The 17,853-nt window shown below is 43.2% G+C and overlaps 3 protein-coding genes across 6 annotated transcripts; 1 reads left to right on the forward strand and 2 right to left on the reverse strand.

Annotated features, from left to right (window-relative positions):
- Window positions 1-2,416: 2,416 nt before the first annotated feature.
- Window positions 2,417-5,774, reverse strand: mrpl12 (mitochondrial ribosomal protein L12). The gene is made up of 5 exons (XM_079282726.1): window positions 5,588-5,774; window positions 4,188-4,386; window positions 4,023-4,091; window positions 3,694-3,831; window positions 2,417-3,038 (listed from the first exon to the last, which is right to left on the reverse strand). The coding sequence occupies exons 1-5, from the start codon at window positions 5,644-5,646 to the stop codon at window positions 2,922-2,924; spliced, it is 582 nt and encodes a 193-aa protein (XP_079138852.1). The 5' UTR covers window positions 5,647-5,774; the 3' UTR covers window positions 2,417-2,921.
- Window positions 5,775-6,551: 777 nt separating this feature from the next.
- Window positions 6,552-7,435, forward strand: LOC306787407 (methyltransferase-like 26 B; the record flags this gene model as incomplete). The annotated part of the gene is given in 5 exon segments (XM_079282527.1): window positions 6,552-6,751; window positions 6,924-7,083; window positions 7,201-7,204; window positions 7,207-7,253; window positions 7,364-7,435. Coding segments are annotated over 5 exon segments (483 nt in total).
- Window positions 7,436-7,715: 280 nt separating this feature from the next.
- On the reverse strand, window positions 7,716-16,411 carry hgs (hepatocyte growth factor-regulated tyrosine kinase substrate). 4 transcript variants are annotated; one of them, XM_079281500.1, is made up of 20 exons: window positions 16,271-16,411; window positions 14,601-14,685; window positions 14,394-14,469; window positions 14,170-14,262; window positions 13,590-13,707; window positions 13,189-13,241; window positions 12,951-13,019; window positions 12,682-12,806; window positions 11,824-11,935; window positions 11,481-11,579; window positions 11,305-11,400; window positions 11,152-11,190; window positions 10,870-11,046; window positions 10,551-10,761; window positions 10,266-10,438; window positions 10,035-10,175; window positions 9,664-9,847; window positions 9,417-9,553; window positions 9,136-9,318; window positions 7,716-9,016 (listed from the first exon to the last, which is right to left on the reverse strand). In XM_079281500.1, exons 1-20 carry the CDS (start codon window positions 16,305-16,307, stop codon window positions 8,924-8,926), a joined length of 2,301 nt encoding a protein of 766 aa, XP_079137626.1. In that variant the 5' UTR covers window positions 16,308-16,411; the 3' UTR covers window positions 7,716-8,923. The 4 variants fall into 4 exon arrangements, with proteins under 4 accessions (XP_079137626.1, XP_079137625.1, XP_079137624.1 ...); XM_079281499.1 differs by having other exon boundaries at window positions 10,551-10,764; XM_079281498.1 differs by having other exon boundaries at window positions 11,818-11,935.
- Between the last annotated feature and the right edge of the window lie 1,442 nt (window positions 16,412-17,853).

Consider the following 17,853-nt stretch of genomic DNA (forward strand, 5'->3'; position numbering starts at 1 on the left):
TTTGCACTGGCCATGTTTCTGTGTAGAGAGAGAAATGTGCTCTGTCTGATGAGCCTCACAGCGACTGAAACGTTTTCAGACGATTTTCAACGATTCAAAAGGGACAAAAAAAGCTACGAAACATATTTGTTCACATGTACGCAGTGAGCATCTTCTCTGGTTAAAATCAAAGCTAGAAATAATTTTTCCTCACGTGCTTATTTATGTACCCACAACATCTGGAATAACATTTATTCCAGTCGGAAATCTCAAATTCAGTCATTTTGAGGTCTCTTTCCCCTGTTTTTCCATAAACAAAGATTGAGAGAGAAAGAAGGTATCTATGCTTCTCTGTGTGTGTGTGTGTGTGTGTGTGTGTGTGTGTGTGTGTGTGTGTGTGTGTGTGTGTGTGTGTGTGTGTGTGTGTGTGTGTGTGTGTGTGTGTGTGTGTGTGTGTGTGCGTGTGTGTGTGTGTGTGTGCGTGTGTGTGGGTGGGTCATTACCATCATTGACTGCATCCCCAGTGGATGCTTCCCAACCCAGTGGGCATGTGTCTGTAATCTATCAGCGATAGAGTGCCTGATAAAGCAGAAACTACAAACGTAAGCCTGCGTCTGTCACTTACCTACAAAGTAAAGCAGGACGTACTAGAAAAGGACGAATGCGCTGCGTTACATGTCATTACCAGTATATGTCGTCACGCCGCTCCTTCAGTGAGCTCCAACACAACCAGATGATAACTGTCTCACCACTAGATCAGGTTTTTGCACCGATTCAACATGGTTATATAACTTGTCCATTAACTATAAGCAACAGAAGAGCTGATGAAAAGGAAAAGCTGTCACAACTACCATTCCTCTAACACCGGCCTCGGTGATGCGTAAACCGAGGGGGCATGGAAAAATATCAGGTGTCTTTTAAAGCTGAATTTGATGGATTGTACGGAGCAATACTTGGAAAATTACACCTGGAACAATATGAAAGAAGCCACCAACCCACACACTGCAGCTGAACCAAGACTCACAACTCTTTTCTCAGAATTTAAGAGTCAAACATCTGCATCTCCACGTGGAGATTGTTTAACAAAAAGCTGCTGATTGTCCTCGCGACAGCAAAGTTATATTGTATAAAAGTGCTCTTAATTGGCAGCTTTTGTTCAGTCTTGTACATGCTGAACAGGCCAACTTCAGTAAGTATTTCTGTTTAAGAGAGAGGAGACCTGACAGGCAGCTGAACATGTGCAACATAACAGTGCTCAGACTGACAGAAGTTCAGTAAAGAAAGAAATAATCTACAAGGTGGTGGTGGATTGTTTTATTGAACACATCATGTCTTGTTCTCACTACCAACCGCAGCATTTCAAGTGCAATGTCAAGAAACATCCTCTTGCCTTCACAAACTTTTAAATATGAATTTTTAGGCAATGGTCACCAAAAATGATCTGGTACAAATGCGCTAACATTCTGCATCACTACAACAACAAATACACAGTAAACATAGGCACACTGTTTGTCAGTGTAACACTGTCCCCCAGAGGGCAAAGAAAGCCTAGCATTAAAAAGTGTAATTGCCTGGTGCTCGACCACACAGGAGTGATCAGTTGATATATGAACTTTAAAGACCTCTGGCTTCAATACACCTTCACAACCCTTGTGTGAGATTTATTTATGTATGCTGTACATTTCATCACAGGTTATGTGACTCAAGTCATGTGTTTGTAATGCTGTTGGAGACACGGAAACAATTAATTAAATTTCTTAAGAGTGGGTACGCAGGTCTGGCTGGTGGACGGGGTCCGTGGGTGCTCCAGCTCTGGGCGTGGTGTCAGGGTCTGGCTCCCCAAGGTTAGGGTTAGGGCTTGCGGAGTGAGGTGCCTGTTAGGGGCATTGGAAGAAGGCCAGTGGTGCCTGGGTTCTGCCCTCCGGCCCTGGACCAGGATGGTTAGCTGTATGGTTAGATTCATGATCGTCCCTGATGGTCTAGTGGTTAGGATTCGGCGCTCTCACCGCCGCGGCCCGGGTTCGATTCCCGGTCAGGGAACGGCTGTTTTGTAAATCAGTTCGAGTAATAAGCGGTATACAGACTGATAGTTAATTCGCCTCGTGATCACTCATCGAGCACGGCACCTGAAACACTTCACTCCCAATGACTAACGTTAACATGCAGATTCCCTTTATATTATAAACATGTCTGGTAACAACTAGAAACATCCCAGACAGGAATAGATGTGTGAATTTAAACCTTCTTTACAGTCTATGGTTTAAAAAAAAATGTTTCAAACAGTCTGAGATCATTAAAAGCATCTAGTGGTCAAAAACCAGAGGGCATGACGCACTCTACCGTAGTTCAAAATATTCACATCTACCCTTTAGTCACAGTGAACTTTTCAGTCTGAGCGTCATGATACATTTAACAGAACAGTTTCATTGTCATCATTAAGTTTTTATATCCAATAGTTTGCATTAAATCACACACAAGAACATGTTGCAAATATTTATGATATTTCAACTTTGATCACATTATTAACAATTCTATTAGTAATAAGGACTCAGCCTGCCATCCTGAACTAGATACAGAATCTGGTGTTCTTCAACATAGGCAACCATGTCCCTACTGCTTAATCTTTTTTTCTGTAAAAAGTTATACATACACACAAAAAAAAAATCACCAACTGCCATACTTGTCACAAGTATCAGAACGACACACGAGCAGACAAAAACAAACGCAAACATCTGGGCGGCCATTCGTGCAGCCTGTGTGCCTGGAAAGTTCAGTCCGAGTTGTACTGCCCCATCTGATGCTGTTAAGACAGTATTAATGTCAGAAGGCATTTCTCTGTTTCCCAGGACGCTCCTCTTTGTCATGTTTTTAAATTAAAAAAGGAAATAACAGAATGAAGTGCATGAGCAGCAAAACAGTGGAGAACAGGTGGGGACGTAGATCTACTCCAACACGACGGTGCCGCCTGCTGCCTCCAGGGATGCTTTCAGTTTCTCTGCCTCTTCTTTTGATACATTGGCTCGGATTTCCTGAGGAAGAGCCTCCACTAGTTTCTTAGCCTGGTTTAGGAAAGACAGAAAAGAAGATTTCGTGTGCCGTGTTACCCAATCTGTGAAAACAGGAACTACGATACTGAGCCAACGTGCAACACGTTGCAGAAACCAATAATATACATTTCTAAAAAGGGACCAATATTAGAAAGTCTGATTGTGGTGTTGAAAGAGAGGCTGTCGAAATATTCCTGCTTTATCAGATTAACGATGACACTTCCATAGATATTACAGATATTACACCAAACACCATAAGAAATAAAGAAAATCTGTGATTAACACTATATTTTCTTTATACAGACCTTCCCTGCTGTCATATATTATTGTGAGTTTACTCTTGGAACTACAAAGCTGTATTATCTGGGAAAATACAAGTATAGTCTAAAAGCATATTAAGGGCACCCTGTGGAGTTTCCTTGTAAACAAAGTTTCTCAAATTAACACACTGTGTACTCTTGACGTGGAACAAACATGTTAAATGCTTCAGTTTCCTAGAATATAAAATCTGCATTGTTGACAGTCTCTAACATGCAGCCGTCCTCTACAATGTGCATTTATTGGCACCTTGCTGCCACCTGCTGTCAATCAGCAGACAGTATTCCTTAGCGTTGGCTACATTTAGGTGACTCAATACCAAGGACTAAGCACTAATGATGAGACCTACCTGCACCAGATTCAGGCCTTGGATGCAGTTCTTCACTTCCTTTATAAGTTTTACTTTTTCAGCTGCCTTTAATTCTGTCAACTTTACAATGAAGTGGGTCTGCTCCTTCTTGACTGGTACTTCGTCCTCTTCTGCGGCCTAGTTTCACACGGAGAAGAAAAGGGAAATTCAATTTGAGCATGGAAAACGATAAGAAACGAGTAAATAAAAACATGAATATCCTGTGGCAGAGAAGTGTTGATTAAACTCAAAAATATTTTTTGAAGTTGTGGTGTCTGGTGGTGTAGCAGATGAAGTTATATTGCAACGCGTCTACTTTCTGTACTTACAGCCACAGGTACAGCTGACGCCATCGCCCCCATCGGCATCATTCCAACATCCTGAATGTTCAGAGTTTTCTGCAACAAAAAAAAAAAAAACAGATCACTCAAGATGCACCACAGCGGTCTGACGAGACGTACTGCGGTTCAGATTCAGGGACTTTTCACACAAACCTTGAGGAGCTCGTTGAGGTCCGACACCTCTAATAAAGTGAGGCTGGCTATGTCACCGACGAGCTGTTGGATTTTGGCGGAATACAGTTTGGCTGCTCCATCGAGAGGAGGGGTGGCGATGGCGTCTGAGTGGTTGGCTGGGCTGGTCTTCAGAAGTCTGAGCGCACACCAGGCTGGTGTTTGCCGCTGAAGCTGTTGCCTGGAAAATGAGAAGATGGATTAACTGAGGTCCTCAGAGCTCAAGATGCAGCATATCCAGATGTGCATCCGTCATCAGAAGACTTTGTCGATGCAGAAACTGAAACTACCATTTACCAAAAAAGTGCTCCGCCTTACAAAAATATATGAGGTTTACAGTCAGCGTATGGTCCAGACTTCCAATCCGTGTCTGGCATCAGCACACTGAATGTTTAGGCAGTGTTTCTCATTCTGCAACATGTATTCAGTGGATGCATTCACAATGTACCACTGACCAGTTGTTGACAATGTGGCTTAAGTTACTGGATCATGATGTATTCATGTCGGTCTACCTGTGATCAGCTGGCACATTATGAACATTTGTGACCCCTATTAAAAACAATTCGGTCTACATGAGTGCACTTATCCGAGACCAGTTCAAATGATTATTCTTTTTAGGGTGTTGAAGAGGTAAAAATAATTTATTAATTCATAAGAACTAAAACAATATGTCAATTCATTGATTACTTGACCAACCAAGTCACTACTTTGATAACTGATCGCTGGTCAGTCAAAACATGCTTGTGATCCCTCAGATATAGCCAATGACTCTTTGTTGGGGAAGTTACATATACACCAAGATGAGAACCAAAGCTGTGCTGGCCTGGCATCAGTACCAACAGATCTGGGGGCTTATAGTTGAACCCGGTTGGTTCCTTAACAAATAATCTCAAGTTATATGTTAAATGACCAGTGCAACGAGCCAGTTGAACAGATGCAGCGTGCAGTTAGTTGAATGAATTCCCAGTCACACGAGTGTGACCTTGGTGATGTTCGCCGCTTCATGGAGGAACATGTCACACAGATTGTAGTTGTACATGTTTACCACCAAACTAATGGAGAGGACAACGTGTTTTGATATGATTAAATACAGATTGTATGTCATGGTTCCGCAGTTAAAGCCTGCAAGTGTTCAGCTAACGTTCCTGCTGGCTAAAGCTAACGTTAGCTAACATACTTCACATAAACGTCACATGACTGCAGACTAAATACAGCTTCTGAGCTCGCACGAGCAACAGAGGCATGTTTTACAACTAGAATAACCGACAGCAGTCACCGATTGTCTGCCCTTGAAGATGCAGGCAGTCAGATCGTGATGTACCCGTGAACCGTTGCCTCCATTGACGTGACTGACCGATGCCTGTTGGGCTGACGTTACGTACCGGTGTGAGGTCGCTGCAACCTGCAGCGCGGTCCGGAGGCAGCGTCTGGTGCAGTACATGCTTAACGTTAACGGGAGCCGTTTCACCCGGTGTGCCTTAAAAATACAACAAGCCAAGTCTGTCACAGCCGGGTCCCCTTTTTACTCGCTCTGCCTCACAAGCACATGGCGTCCTCTCTGCTGCTGACCTACCCACAAGGCATTGCGTGAACTGGAGGAAAATCTACGGGAACTCATAAGGGACGTGGGAAAGTATAAATAAATATCCGTGCATACCACTGATATTTAATACAGATTATATTATAAAAAAGTGTAAGGTATCAATACGTGTATTTATAGATAATACTACTAACTAATGTTAACAGTACCTGCATTGATGCATCGCATACTGTTGTACCAGACATATAATATATAATACTATTAAATTATTATAATATTAAATATATAATAATAATATATGTTGGTTTATATATGTATGAACCAACATAATAATTTAATATTATTATATTGTTGCAGTTTTTCACTATGACCACTAGGTGACAGTAAACACTCAAGGTTGTAAACATACCGGTACTCAGGTGCAATACACCACCATGCAATATGATCCCACACAGTATGACGATGGTTATCATGTTGATTACCATTGCTATCCAGAGACAAGCTTATTGTATGGATTGATCTCGGTCCCTCTGTTTGTTTGTGTGTCATACCTGTACTGTACCAGTCAGTGCTGAACACTTGGGAGGAGCACAGAGGGAATCCTCTTCAACCAGGTAATCTCTGCACCCATCTGCTGTTGCAGTCATCCACCACGTTCAGTCTCCACCACTATGCCATTTACCAGCTAGTTTCTATCAACCAGCACAAGTTAAGGTAAGAGGAATCCTCTGAGACAGAACAACAACGCATAGACTGGCATACAAGATGATAGGGTAACATGTCCCTCTGCTTTTCTCCTCCAGACCATGCTGTTGTCTCCACTGGCAGAGAGGAACTGGGAGGATCTGTGTTTAGTGCTTGAAGAAGTGCTGGAGCACCAGTTCCACAGGCAACTGTTCGCCTTAGAGCTGGGCTCTGGAACTGGGCAGCATGTCATACGCTTTGCCCAGAAGATGCCCTTTGTTACCTGGCAGCCATCAGACATCAAAGAAGAGTCTCGGGACAGGTTTGTGTCTTACAGATAAAGGCTTCCGATAGTTATGCTGGCTATTTGTGTGTGACAGTAAGCTTTGTGGTTTTGCATTTTTCAGTTATATAGATATGAAATAGTTGCAAGTGATTCATGTATTTCATGTTGAAATACACATGTAAGATTAAGTCTGCATACTCACTTACAGTATTAAGGCATACATTGCTGCAACCCATGCAAAGAATGTGCTGCAGCCTGTCCACCTGGATGCCAGTGAACCGTGGGAGAAATGGGCCGGCCTTTCTCACAACTCCTGTGACGTTATTGCCATTAACTTACTGCAATACAGCTCATTTCAAACAGCACAGGTAGGCCTGCTTGTTTATTTATTTTTTTTAAGATTATGAGCTAAGTAATTGATAATATTTTGTGAAGGCTGTGCCAGAACCTGTTTCATAAACATTTTTTTTAAATAATTTCCCTAGGGTGTCTTGCCGGTCAGACCCTCAGACAAAATGGCCTTTTGATAACATATGCGGTTCGTAACCAGAAGTCAGAAAGTTTCTATGCACTCAAAATACTATGACGTCATCATGAGAGTGTGAAGTGCAAAAGCTGACACATTTCCAAATCTTAAACATGTTCCAGGTGTATGCCATCAATGGCACCATCACACCGAGTTGTAACGAACACCTGGAGGCAGAGCTACGACGACTGTGAGTGGCCGTTTATTTCCCCCGAATGCAACAGTATGCGTCCAACTGACATGTTTCATGCTTTTTTACACAGGGATGCGCATGGAGGATGGTGAGTCACATACTTCAGCACCGGGTAACAATACCTGGGAATAACTTCAAGATGCTTTCACACCAGTATCATTTTTCATTTCCAGATCGAGATGGAAGAATACTACAAATGCCTCATCTTCAGAAAACTATGAAGAAGCCAAAATGAATAAAAGTTGTCATACCTCAAAAAAAAAAATCCAAGTGAAAGCAAGTTGACAATAAGAATCAGATATTTATTAAATATAATTTTAAAATTACTTTTAAAGTCAGACAGATCAGTATGATGGAATAAAGAAGTTCACAGATGGCAACTGAAGGGTTACAGAAATCACAGATTGGGTGCGTGATACATAATACATACATGCGGCACATGTTTGCTCTGCAAGCATTTCCACATTTCTGGAGAGCCAAGTACACTTTAGAAACGAGCTCCCACCTTTATTTACTACGTAGATGTCCTCACCTGTGCCAGTAACGCCCGAATGCAGACGGGATGGGGTGCCTGGGGGTCATTTTCAGTTAATAATAGGTTCCCGTACTGTGTTTCTTTCACTTTTATCATGTGGCAGTACTTTTATCTGCAACACAAATCATTTTAATGAAGCGAAGCGGGCTGCTAGAGCTACTGTACAGCGTTACTTTGTCTATGGTCACTAGCTGTGTCATTTAAATTATTTAAATTATGAAAGTGTATTTATTGAGGATTAAACAACCACCCAGCTAATTTTATAACACTCCTCCCACAATGTCCAATCCCTGAAATAAGTTTCATTATTTAAGAAACGACATAAAAGACCTTTGTTAATCCAAGCAGTGCACAACAAATGAATGCCAAAACAAGATGGAGCCCACAGCTGCGAACATGATGGAGATTTGAGTTAGTGCCACATATTTCAGGCCTCTTCACTGTGCTTCACCCTTCATCCTCACGCCCACAATCTCTTAAACAGCATGCAAAGATGCCTCTCAATCACTGCCCACACTGACAGGATACGTCGAATTCACTTCCATTTCAGAAAATAATGAAACTTTAACATGCAGATTTTGCTTTAGAAAAATATGAGACAACGGATGGTTATGTCTTGTCTTTTTTGTCCTAAATTATGATCATATGTTCTTATTCTTTTTTTTACTTTAATAGCACTGACTATTTCTGACCTTCAGTTATTCATTTAACGAGGAAACACTACATACATATCAGCTGGAAAGAGGGAGAAACGGTTATGGTGCCCTGTCTTGCAGCGTCACCCTGCATTCCCATACTTTAGTGGGGGAGATGCAACATCATCACAATATCTTACATTGCCACAACATCACAGCAAGGTGGGAGAGGTGTGTGTATGTTTCTAGAGAGCAGAGAGTCCGGAGAGTGGAGGAGGAGAGAGGGTGTAGTGCGTGAGACTCTGCAGCATGCAGGCTTTCAATCGAAGGAGATGAGCTGTGCCTCTGCACTGCCGGGCACAGCCTGAGGGACCTGCTGCTGCTGCTGCTGTGGGCCACCAGGGGGAGCCACCTAGCAAGAGAAATGGCAACGGTTAAAATAAGAGAATTAGCGAGGTTTGAATTAACTTTAAAATTTAAAAATCAAGAATAAATCATTAACGTAGAAGGAAGACGTAAAAAGCGGCTGACCTGTTGGTACATGGGCGGCTGGCCTGGCATGTAATGCTGTTGTGGGGGCATATTGGGGTCCTGTCCTGGCAATGCTGAAATCATGTTCTGCATGGGGTATGGCTGGTAGCCCATGTAACCCATACCGTTGGTTGGGGCAGGCTGGGGCATCGGGGGCATACTCTGGGCCTGAGAGACCACATTCTGCACAGAACAAGGACAACATTGAGTGGCCTGATTATTTCTCTTTGAATATTTTGGCTATAGTTTTTTTTTAATCGTGAAAAGAGAATCAATCAGACCTGGTAGCCCTGTGTGGGTGTGGGCTGATAGTTGGAATAGGGTGGACTAGTTGTGGGCGGAGCCTGACCAGGAGGAGGAGCAGGCTGCCCGTTAGTGCCTGCAGCCTGGTACATGTATGCATTTACCATGTTGGGATCTGGAGGAAGAGAGGACAATCAGTCACACACACAGCAGCACACTGGAATACACTGAAAAACATGGTATTGATGGTTTTCTAGTTGTCAAGCTATCAAAACGCCTTCTCACCCGGGGCAGCATTGGGCATGGCCTGGTACTGTGGTGGGGCTGTCTGCCCAGGCTGGTTCATGTACATGTTGTGCATAGGCGAACCCTCCACAGAACCAGCAGGGCTGAAGGTACCCGGGTAGCTGGGTGGAGCACCGGGCTGGTACACCACCCCTCCTGCCACATTGGGGGGCAAAGATTGCATCTGCGTAACAGCACATGCATATATAAATCAGACATTTAATCCCAAAGAGTTACGAATCACCATTTTATTTAGATGTCAAAACCAAATAAATACATTATGTAACAGGAAGGCCTGTGTGTCTTGCCAACGGGTTGCAGTCGGAGCTACCCTCTCGATCACTTTTGTTAATCCTAAACGCGGTGCGTACCTGAGCGTAGGGCAGAGAGAAAGCAGGCATTTGGGCTCTCATCTGGATCGTGTGCTTCTGCTGCTCCAGACGCATCTGCCTCTCCTTCTCCTGCTCCTGGAGACGCTGGATGGCCAACTGTCTCTGCATCTCCAGGTACTCCTGCAGGTCAAAGACAAAAACACTTGTGAGCATGGTAGTGAATAGTGTGTCAACGCGTGCATTTTTCCGTGGAGAGCCTTGTTTCCTCACCTGTTTCTTCTGCCTCATGATCTCCAGTTTCTGCGCCAGCTGGATGTGCCTCTGTCGCTCCGCTTCCTCTGTGGCACGACGCAGCTTCTCTCTGTGTTCGTCCCGGAGTGCGTTGAGGGCGGCCCGAGCGTCACGCACCTGAGCCAACTTGTCCTGCAGCCCCTCATAGTACACTGCGGACGGCATACGTGACGCGACAGTTCAGGGACTGGGACACTCGGAAATGCATCGGTACACATGCGCACACACACTCAATCTCGTACTCACACTCATACTAACACTCACATCGCTTCTCATCTAGCTGGTTGAGGATGTCCAACAGCTGCGGGTGCATGTTGTTGATGGACTGGAAGAGTGAGAGCACAGCGCTGTCGTTGGTGATGCTGCGCCCGCGCATGTGGTTGCTCTTCATGCGGTTGAGGAAGGTGGTGACGGAGTTCTGCAGAGCCTTCAGAAACTGCTCGTGGTTCTCCTCCGACTCGCCGTTCTGGTACTGCTGCTGAAGGACGGAGACGAGAGGGAAGCAAAACACGGAAAGTCATTTTGTGGTTTTGCTCGACATAAAACAACCAACATCGGCTCTCAGCACAGAGCGTCAACATACCTCCACTATGCTGACCGGCTGGACGGGGACATGACTTTCTACTGGCTGACTGATTGGTGGTGGTGGTGGTGGAAGCGGCTCAGCCAATGGCACGGGGGCCGGAGCTGAGGGGGTGGGACTCTTGCGAGCCTCTTCCTGCTTCTTCTCCCAGTACGTTCTGTTCAGGTAGCGAGCCAGCTGGAATAATGTGACATATTACCATCAGCACTACAAGCAAGAAGTCAAATTCCCACTAGTGTATTATAACACAGGTATTGAAGAAGAGAAGGATGCGACATGTACCTCGGGGTCTACATCTTCAGCTGATGGAGCAGAGGAGTTCTGAAGAGAGCGTATAGTTCACATCGGTCAGTGACAAAAACATATTTCCAGAACTTGTAGAGTAAATAATTAATTTTGCCAGAGAGAGAAAGGCAGCATGAGAAGAGGTCTCACCACAGGGGAGGTGTAGAGCGAGTTGACTGGTGGAGCGGAGGAAGTCACTGGAGTGGGATCAGCTTTGGGATACATCGAGTAGGAGTTCTTATGCCTCTGTAAGAACACATACAGGCATGCATCACTGTGTCTTTAGAGTCTAAATACAAAGCAGAAATGTCAGCTGTGCAACCCACCATGCGCTCCTTCTCCTCGGCCTCGCTTTGGGAAAGGGCAATGGCCAGCTGCAGCTCCTCTTCCTCCTGCAGGGCTGCCTCGTCTTTCTTGGGAGGCACCTGGTGAGAGAGCAGAGCAATTGTAGGATCCAGAAACAGCTCACAAACTACAATAGATATATACGAATAATATACAATGTTTGGATGAGTGAAAAAAATATTCTTATACAGAGCCTGATGAAGCCATGGGGATCTGTTTTCCTATGGGGGAGTCCTTTGATATCCACTTCCTATCCTCAACAAAATGCATTTCAACTGTAACCGGTTACACCATCGACTAAGCCATCTCATTTTTTACTTCTACCTGGGATTGTTGAGACAGCGGGCTGGTCAGGTACTCGGGAGGCAGCTCTGCGGGGCCTGGGGTGGGGGCTTTCCCTTCAGCTTTCCTGAGTGGAGGAGAGAGGGAGGGGTGGCTGGAAAAGAAAAGAGGATCAGGGAGGGAGGAATAAAAACAGTGTCAGTTAGAGGAGAGCATTCTGCCGGAGGCACTGAGAAGAAAACACATTCCTCTGTCAATGCTGCAAACACACACACCCGAGCCGAGGAATGTTGAGCTCTATAGTCCGAAGGTTGAACAGTGCAATCAATCAATCCCATTAACACGAAATTATGGCCAGCTAAAATGTTTGTGTTGCTATATAGAGCCATTTGTATGCCAAAGGTCGTATTTTGCAGCATTGCTTAAAGTGGGTGTATACATAGACCATTGAAAGATTTGAAAGATTTTTCCAGGTTTCATCTAAGTGTTAAATACCAAATCAGCAAATTCTAAATTGTGATAGAATGCATTATAAATGGCTAACAAAAAAAACAAACGGGGCTAAAAATAATCCACTCCTTGGGGGAACTTGTGAAAGAAAAAAGAAAAGTTTCCACACAAAATGAAATTCCACGCATGGACAAAGAAGACAGTGGATTTAATCTTTGTAAATATTTGACACTAAACCAAGAAGCTATCAAGGTTTACAGTGATCAGGAACAAAATATAGTCCAAAACCAGTGCATACTTAGGCTCAGCAACCAAAATAAATACAGCATAACTGGAGCAACAAAATAATATACAGTGCATACTAATGAAGCAGAGCTCTTTAGGTAGAGACACCGTTCAGAGCCACCATCCATACGTCACACTCTGAGACAGAGAGATGTGGCGACTCACTTGTTAAGCAGCTCAAAGCAGGGCTCACACACACGCACTTCCTTCTCTATGCCAAACTTCGGGATGGTGGAGTACTTAGACGAACACTTGCCGCAGAAAATCTGGCCGCAGGCTCGACAATGGTGCTGGAGGAGCAAAGAACACAAATCGAGGTCAACTTCCTTACATGCGCCATAAACATCTCACTCACACACACGTACGGCTGTAAATGGAAAAAAGGAAAACCATAAAATCTCCAAGCGCCCTAGTTTGAGGAAAGGCCAGCCTACCTTTCTCGTCATAACTCCAAACTGGACTCTGCACCGGTGGCACTCCTCAGCATCAACCCAGTCGGGGGCCTGCACCAAGCAGACAGACGTCACATATCACTACAGCCGTGGTCACTGCAGCTTTGTGCACAATCATCTCATCTTCTAAATAGAGCAGCGCCAATGACCAGCACCAGACTAAACTATACAAACATCACTGACTCTATGTCAGCGAAACAAGAAACGCTCAATGTCTCACTCTCTCAGCTGCGAACATCGCATCACTCTCCTTGAACTCGGGGAACACATGACCTGCGAGAGAAGAAAAGCAGACCTGTTAAACATACGGTGTGATACTAGCAGTGCGTTACAAGACCTCGTGGGATTTAGAAATGTAGAACTTGCAACGCAGCCTTTGCGGTGGAATTTTCACTTGAAAAATTACGGACATGGCAGCTTCGTACAGGATTGAGATCACAGATGACCTAAGCAGTCATTACAAATTAGTAATTAGCTGGAATTGTGATTGCATGAATATACAAATCTGAATGTGCTCATTTTAAATGTAATTGTAGCCACGACAGACCTGGGAAACATTTATCTTTCAGCAAAGCTCGGTGGGAAGAAAACAAAGTGAAACCACCGCATGTGTCCGCTCACCTTCCACTTTCATGATCTGATAAGTGTCTTGGACCACCTTGTATTTGGGCTCGTTGCGGAAGGCGTGAGCCCAGGCCTGGATCAGGTACAGGATCTTGTTTCTGACATTTGCTTCCGTCTGTTTTTGGTGGTAAAAGAACCACACAGTGAAATAAAAAAAAAAGTCTCAACAATCCCTCTTGAGTTTATATATAGATGTTTGTTGTCAAATAACATTGGTACAAGTCAGCTTTTTCAAACACACACACACACACAGAATCAAACAACGTCGGTGTTTGGTAACAAGTACAGGAGGTGGGAAGTCCCTTGTTCGGGTCTGAAAAAAACAACTCTTGTCACAAGGCTATGACATCATCAGGAAGTGTAAACCAGCAAGGGCTACAGGAGCTAAAGTCACATGACGACGCAAAGAGCCAATCAAGCATTGCTAGCTCACGCTGTTCTGCAGCCGGCTGCCTGACGTTATAAGACAAATCCCCCGGTCTGTGGAACAAAACACCGCATCCAAACTCCCCACTGCTTGTTCACACAATACAGAGTCGCACTATTAAACAGAACAGGGTGATGAAGTAAGGGCAACCTTGAGTAAATCCTTTAGTTCCTCCATCGTTGTTTTACTCGCCACCTCATCGTGGATGGTCTGGCCACAGTTCTTCACCACCGACTCCAGGACCTGAAGGGTGAGGCGCCATGATCACTCACTACGCCAACTATGTTACGCACATTTCACCAAAGAAGCTTTTCTCACAAAAAAACAAGTGAAAGAATGAAAGAAGACAGTTGCACATTGTCCACGCGTGTTACCTCGAGAGCATAGAGGGCCACGTGGGGGTTTTTGTCATTCAGCTTCTTCTTAATGGCCCCGATAGCATACTTAGCTCTGCAGGGACAAACACAAATAATGCTAAATAGAAAACTCAAGGCAATAAATTAAGTCAGCAAAAACAATAAACCTCATAATCAACTTCAACAGCTGATGACATGATGAGTGTGGAGGGCAGAATCACTCACTGTGCGTCTCCTTGTCGAATGAGATCACAGATCTGCAAGATGGATTCCCAGTCAGTCTCCAGCAGCAGCTGACTGGTGGCTTTATCTGAAATTAGTACAGATGGTTGAATCTTTATAACATATGTATTATTATATTATAATAGAATAGACTTGCTTCATGGAAACCATGTTCGTCGAGTTTTTGTATCTCTCTCTCTATATATATATATATATATATATATATATATATATATATAGATATAAAGTAGGGTAAACGTCCCTATCTACAGTCTTAGGTACACCTAGATAAATGTAATGCCTATAAAAATGCCTTCCTCCATGAAGAGTATTCAGGTTTCTTTAAACTGTTTTAGAGAGGTGTTCAATAAGCTTTTTGGTCATTTTGGAGGCTGTCATTTGTGACGATGTTGATTTGCATTGTGTTATACTAACGACAGTTTCTAATATATATAAAATAAAACGGCAACCAAGTGTGTGTGTATGTATGTATGTATGTATGTATGTATGTATGTATGTATGTATGTATGTATGTATATATGTATATATATATATATATATATATATATATATATATATATATATATATATATCAAATATAAATATCATTGACTCACAAAAATATTGCTGCATTACTGATTCCACTGTAAGTGTTGTGACATTTGATTTTGTCTCTGGGCTCAGACCAAAAAAAAGCATGACTGTTTGGCAATTGGTTTGTGGTAATAATTCAACCAAATGCATCTTTGGTAAGATGGAAACATGCACATCTATCGTACACTATCCACGGACATGATGAGGGCCTTGTACCTGATCTTAAGGCTTACATGGTGGATGTTTCTAAATTCCTGTGTTTCTAATGAACACAGCACAGTACAGAGCACCACCCAGCAAACAAAGATAATGTACAACATGCACACAGAGCTGTTTATCAGCTGGGTGTCAGTTCTACCAATCTACCCATCAATATCAACGGAAATACAAGGAAGAAGTGTGTTAATACGTAATTGTGTCTAACAATTATTAATAGACGTTCAAAGTTGTTTTTTTCCTGGGTAGGGCGAGTGAAAGCTAAGCTAATTAGCCACCTTACGTTACCTTTGCCAGCTGTATTTGAATAGCAAGGATCTAAACAAGGACTAGTTTAGGAGCTAATCAACCTGTTGTGGAGTTGAAAAAAAAACAACTTCGGACAACAATATAAGTCATAAGTAGGTAATCTCACAAATGTCATTGTTGTGCTGCTTGCGCCCTTAAAACAGCCGAGTCATGTTGTGCAGTAAGGTTATTACTACCGTTAAATCACGAGCTAACGTTAACATGGTATCGTGAGTGTGAGGTAATGAACATAAGAAGGAAACCATCAGTGTAGCCTGGCTAATAGCACGAGATAACACACAGGTAACGTAACGCGGCTTTAATACGACTGTGAGGGAAAATAACGGACAAATGAGATCGTAAATGTATTTAATCGGGCTGGTGGATTTAAGTGAGCCCGTCTGGGCCTCAGAACAATAGCTGCGAGATTGTTAGCAGGCTAAAATTAGCTGGCCTGAGAGCCACAGCCCCAGCGTCTGTCAAAACAATACGCTGGAAGAAGAAGAAAAAAAAACGCACTTTGACTCACAGTTGGCGAATAAACTACTAACTTCAGGAATGTGCTGATAACTCACCCAGAAGCCTCTCAAATGTACCGCCACCCTTTCCCATCTTAGATTCAAAGTCTCAAAGTAGCTGTCGAGGCGTCTTGTTTGGTGAACGAATCCCGGATATCTTCACCGCTGAGGGTTAGCTTCCCTGTTAGCTTCTCTGTTAGCCACGGAGCACAGCTGTACGGCACTTCCTACTTCCCACTTCCGGCGTAGAAACAACAACATTACGCGTTTTTTTCTCCCTCTAGCGACTGACAAAGACAATGGCAAGTACATTTGACAGAATCAGCATTATTGGCCAAGTATGCACAAACAAGGAATTTGACGAAGGTTTTGTTTTTGCATCTCTTTACTGACACATAAATACAAATAACAACACAGGGACAAGGAACATAATATACAGGACTGTTGTGTACGCAAGTAGTGAACAACTAGGTGTAACGTTAAATATTAATATTAATGTTATAATAATGTAGACAGAGGTGGAAGCACATTTACAGGAGCAGTATACAGTTGTGAAGTTAGATACTATTTCAAAAGAAAATAGTGGTGCCTACTTTTTACTCTACTACATTTACAGTATGTGAGTTATATCCAGTTAAAATGCAAAATTAAGATTTTAGAAATCTGTGATTATATGAAATATGATGAATTGTTGAGCAGTAAATTAAACTACCCACCTTTATATAAATAGGCGTGTTAGAATTAGCTGAAGGGTAACTGAACACCTCTGACAATCTTGTTTTTCCTGACCTCCAGTGATGCAGTGATGCACAGGTGTACCCCAGCACTCTGTGACATCACTGATGGCAATGGCTACAGGTGCATAAAGTACACTTATTTCTGTCCTCACCTAATCAGTGTTCTCAGGGGTGAAACAGGCTTAAACACTTTCACCAAGAGAGGATAGCCAGGCACTGCTCTCCGGCCTGATATTTAAGATTCTCTTTAATACGCTGCTTAGATGCTGATATAGTGCTCTTGTCTTACATTTTCCCTGTCGTTGTGTAAAATAGCACAGTCTGCCTTACTGTATTCACAGCGTTACTCTCCCAGCATTGGTATAGGCCTACTTAGGTCATGTATGAGTCACTACCTGGCACTTGGAACACTGGTGCCCATTGTTATTGTGGTGCTGTAATGCTCTATAAAGTGTCATTGTGTTGCTCTGTCCTCTGCTGATAAGAAAGAAATCATTTTACTGTTTACAGCAAATATAAAGCAAATACCAGGGTGAACCTTATATGCAGTTAATCTAGTTTAAAAAATATATAGCTTAGAAAATGGGATTCAGAGTCAGCATGTACAGTAACCAAAGTTCAAGGGTCTGTAATGATTTTAATTCACTGAAATTGGTTTTGAAACTCTGATGATCATTTACTTCAACCTAAAGGAGTACAGAGATTCGGACAGAAATGAAGCTCTAGCGTAAGTTCAGACAGGAAGACTACTCTCACATGCTTAATAAGCCCATAGCTTATTTACCATATATCTGCCATGCCATCACTCCTCATGCAGGCACACTCATTGTTTCCTGGCTGTTATTGTTCGGGGCTGTTATATCAGCTGTCTAGATCAGCTGGTCTCTCCAGCCAATAGCACAA

This window comes from Melanostigma gelatinosum (assembly GCF_949748355.1).
Source record: "Melanostigma gelatinosum genome assembly, chromosome: 13".
NCBI lineage: Eukaryota > Metazoa > Chordata > Actinopteri > Perciformes > Zoarcidae > Melanostigma > Melanostigma gelatinosum.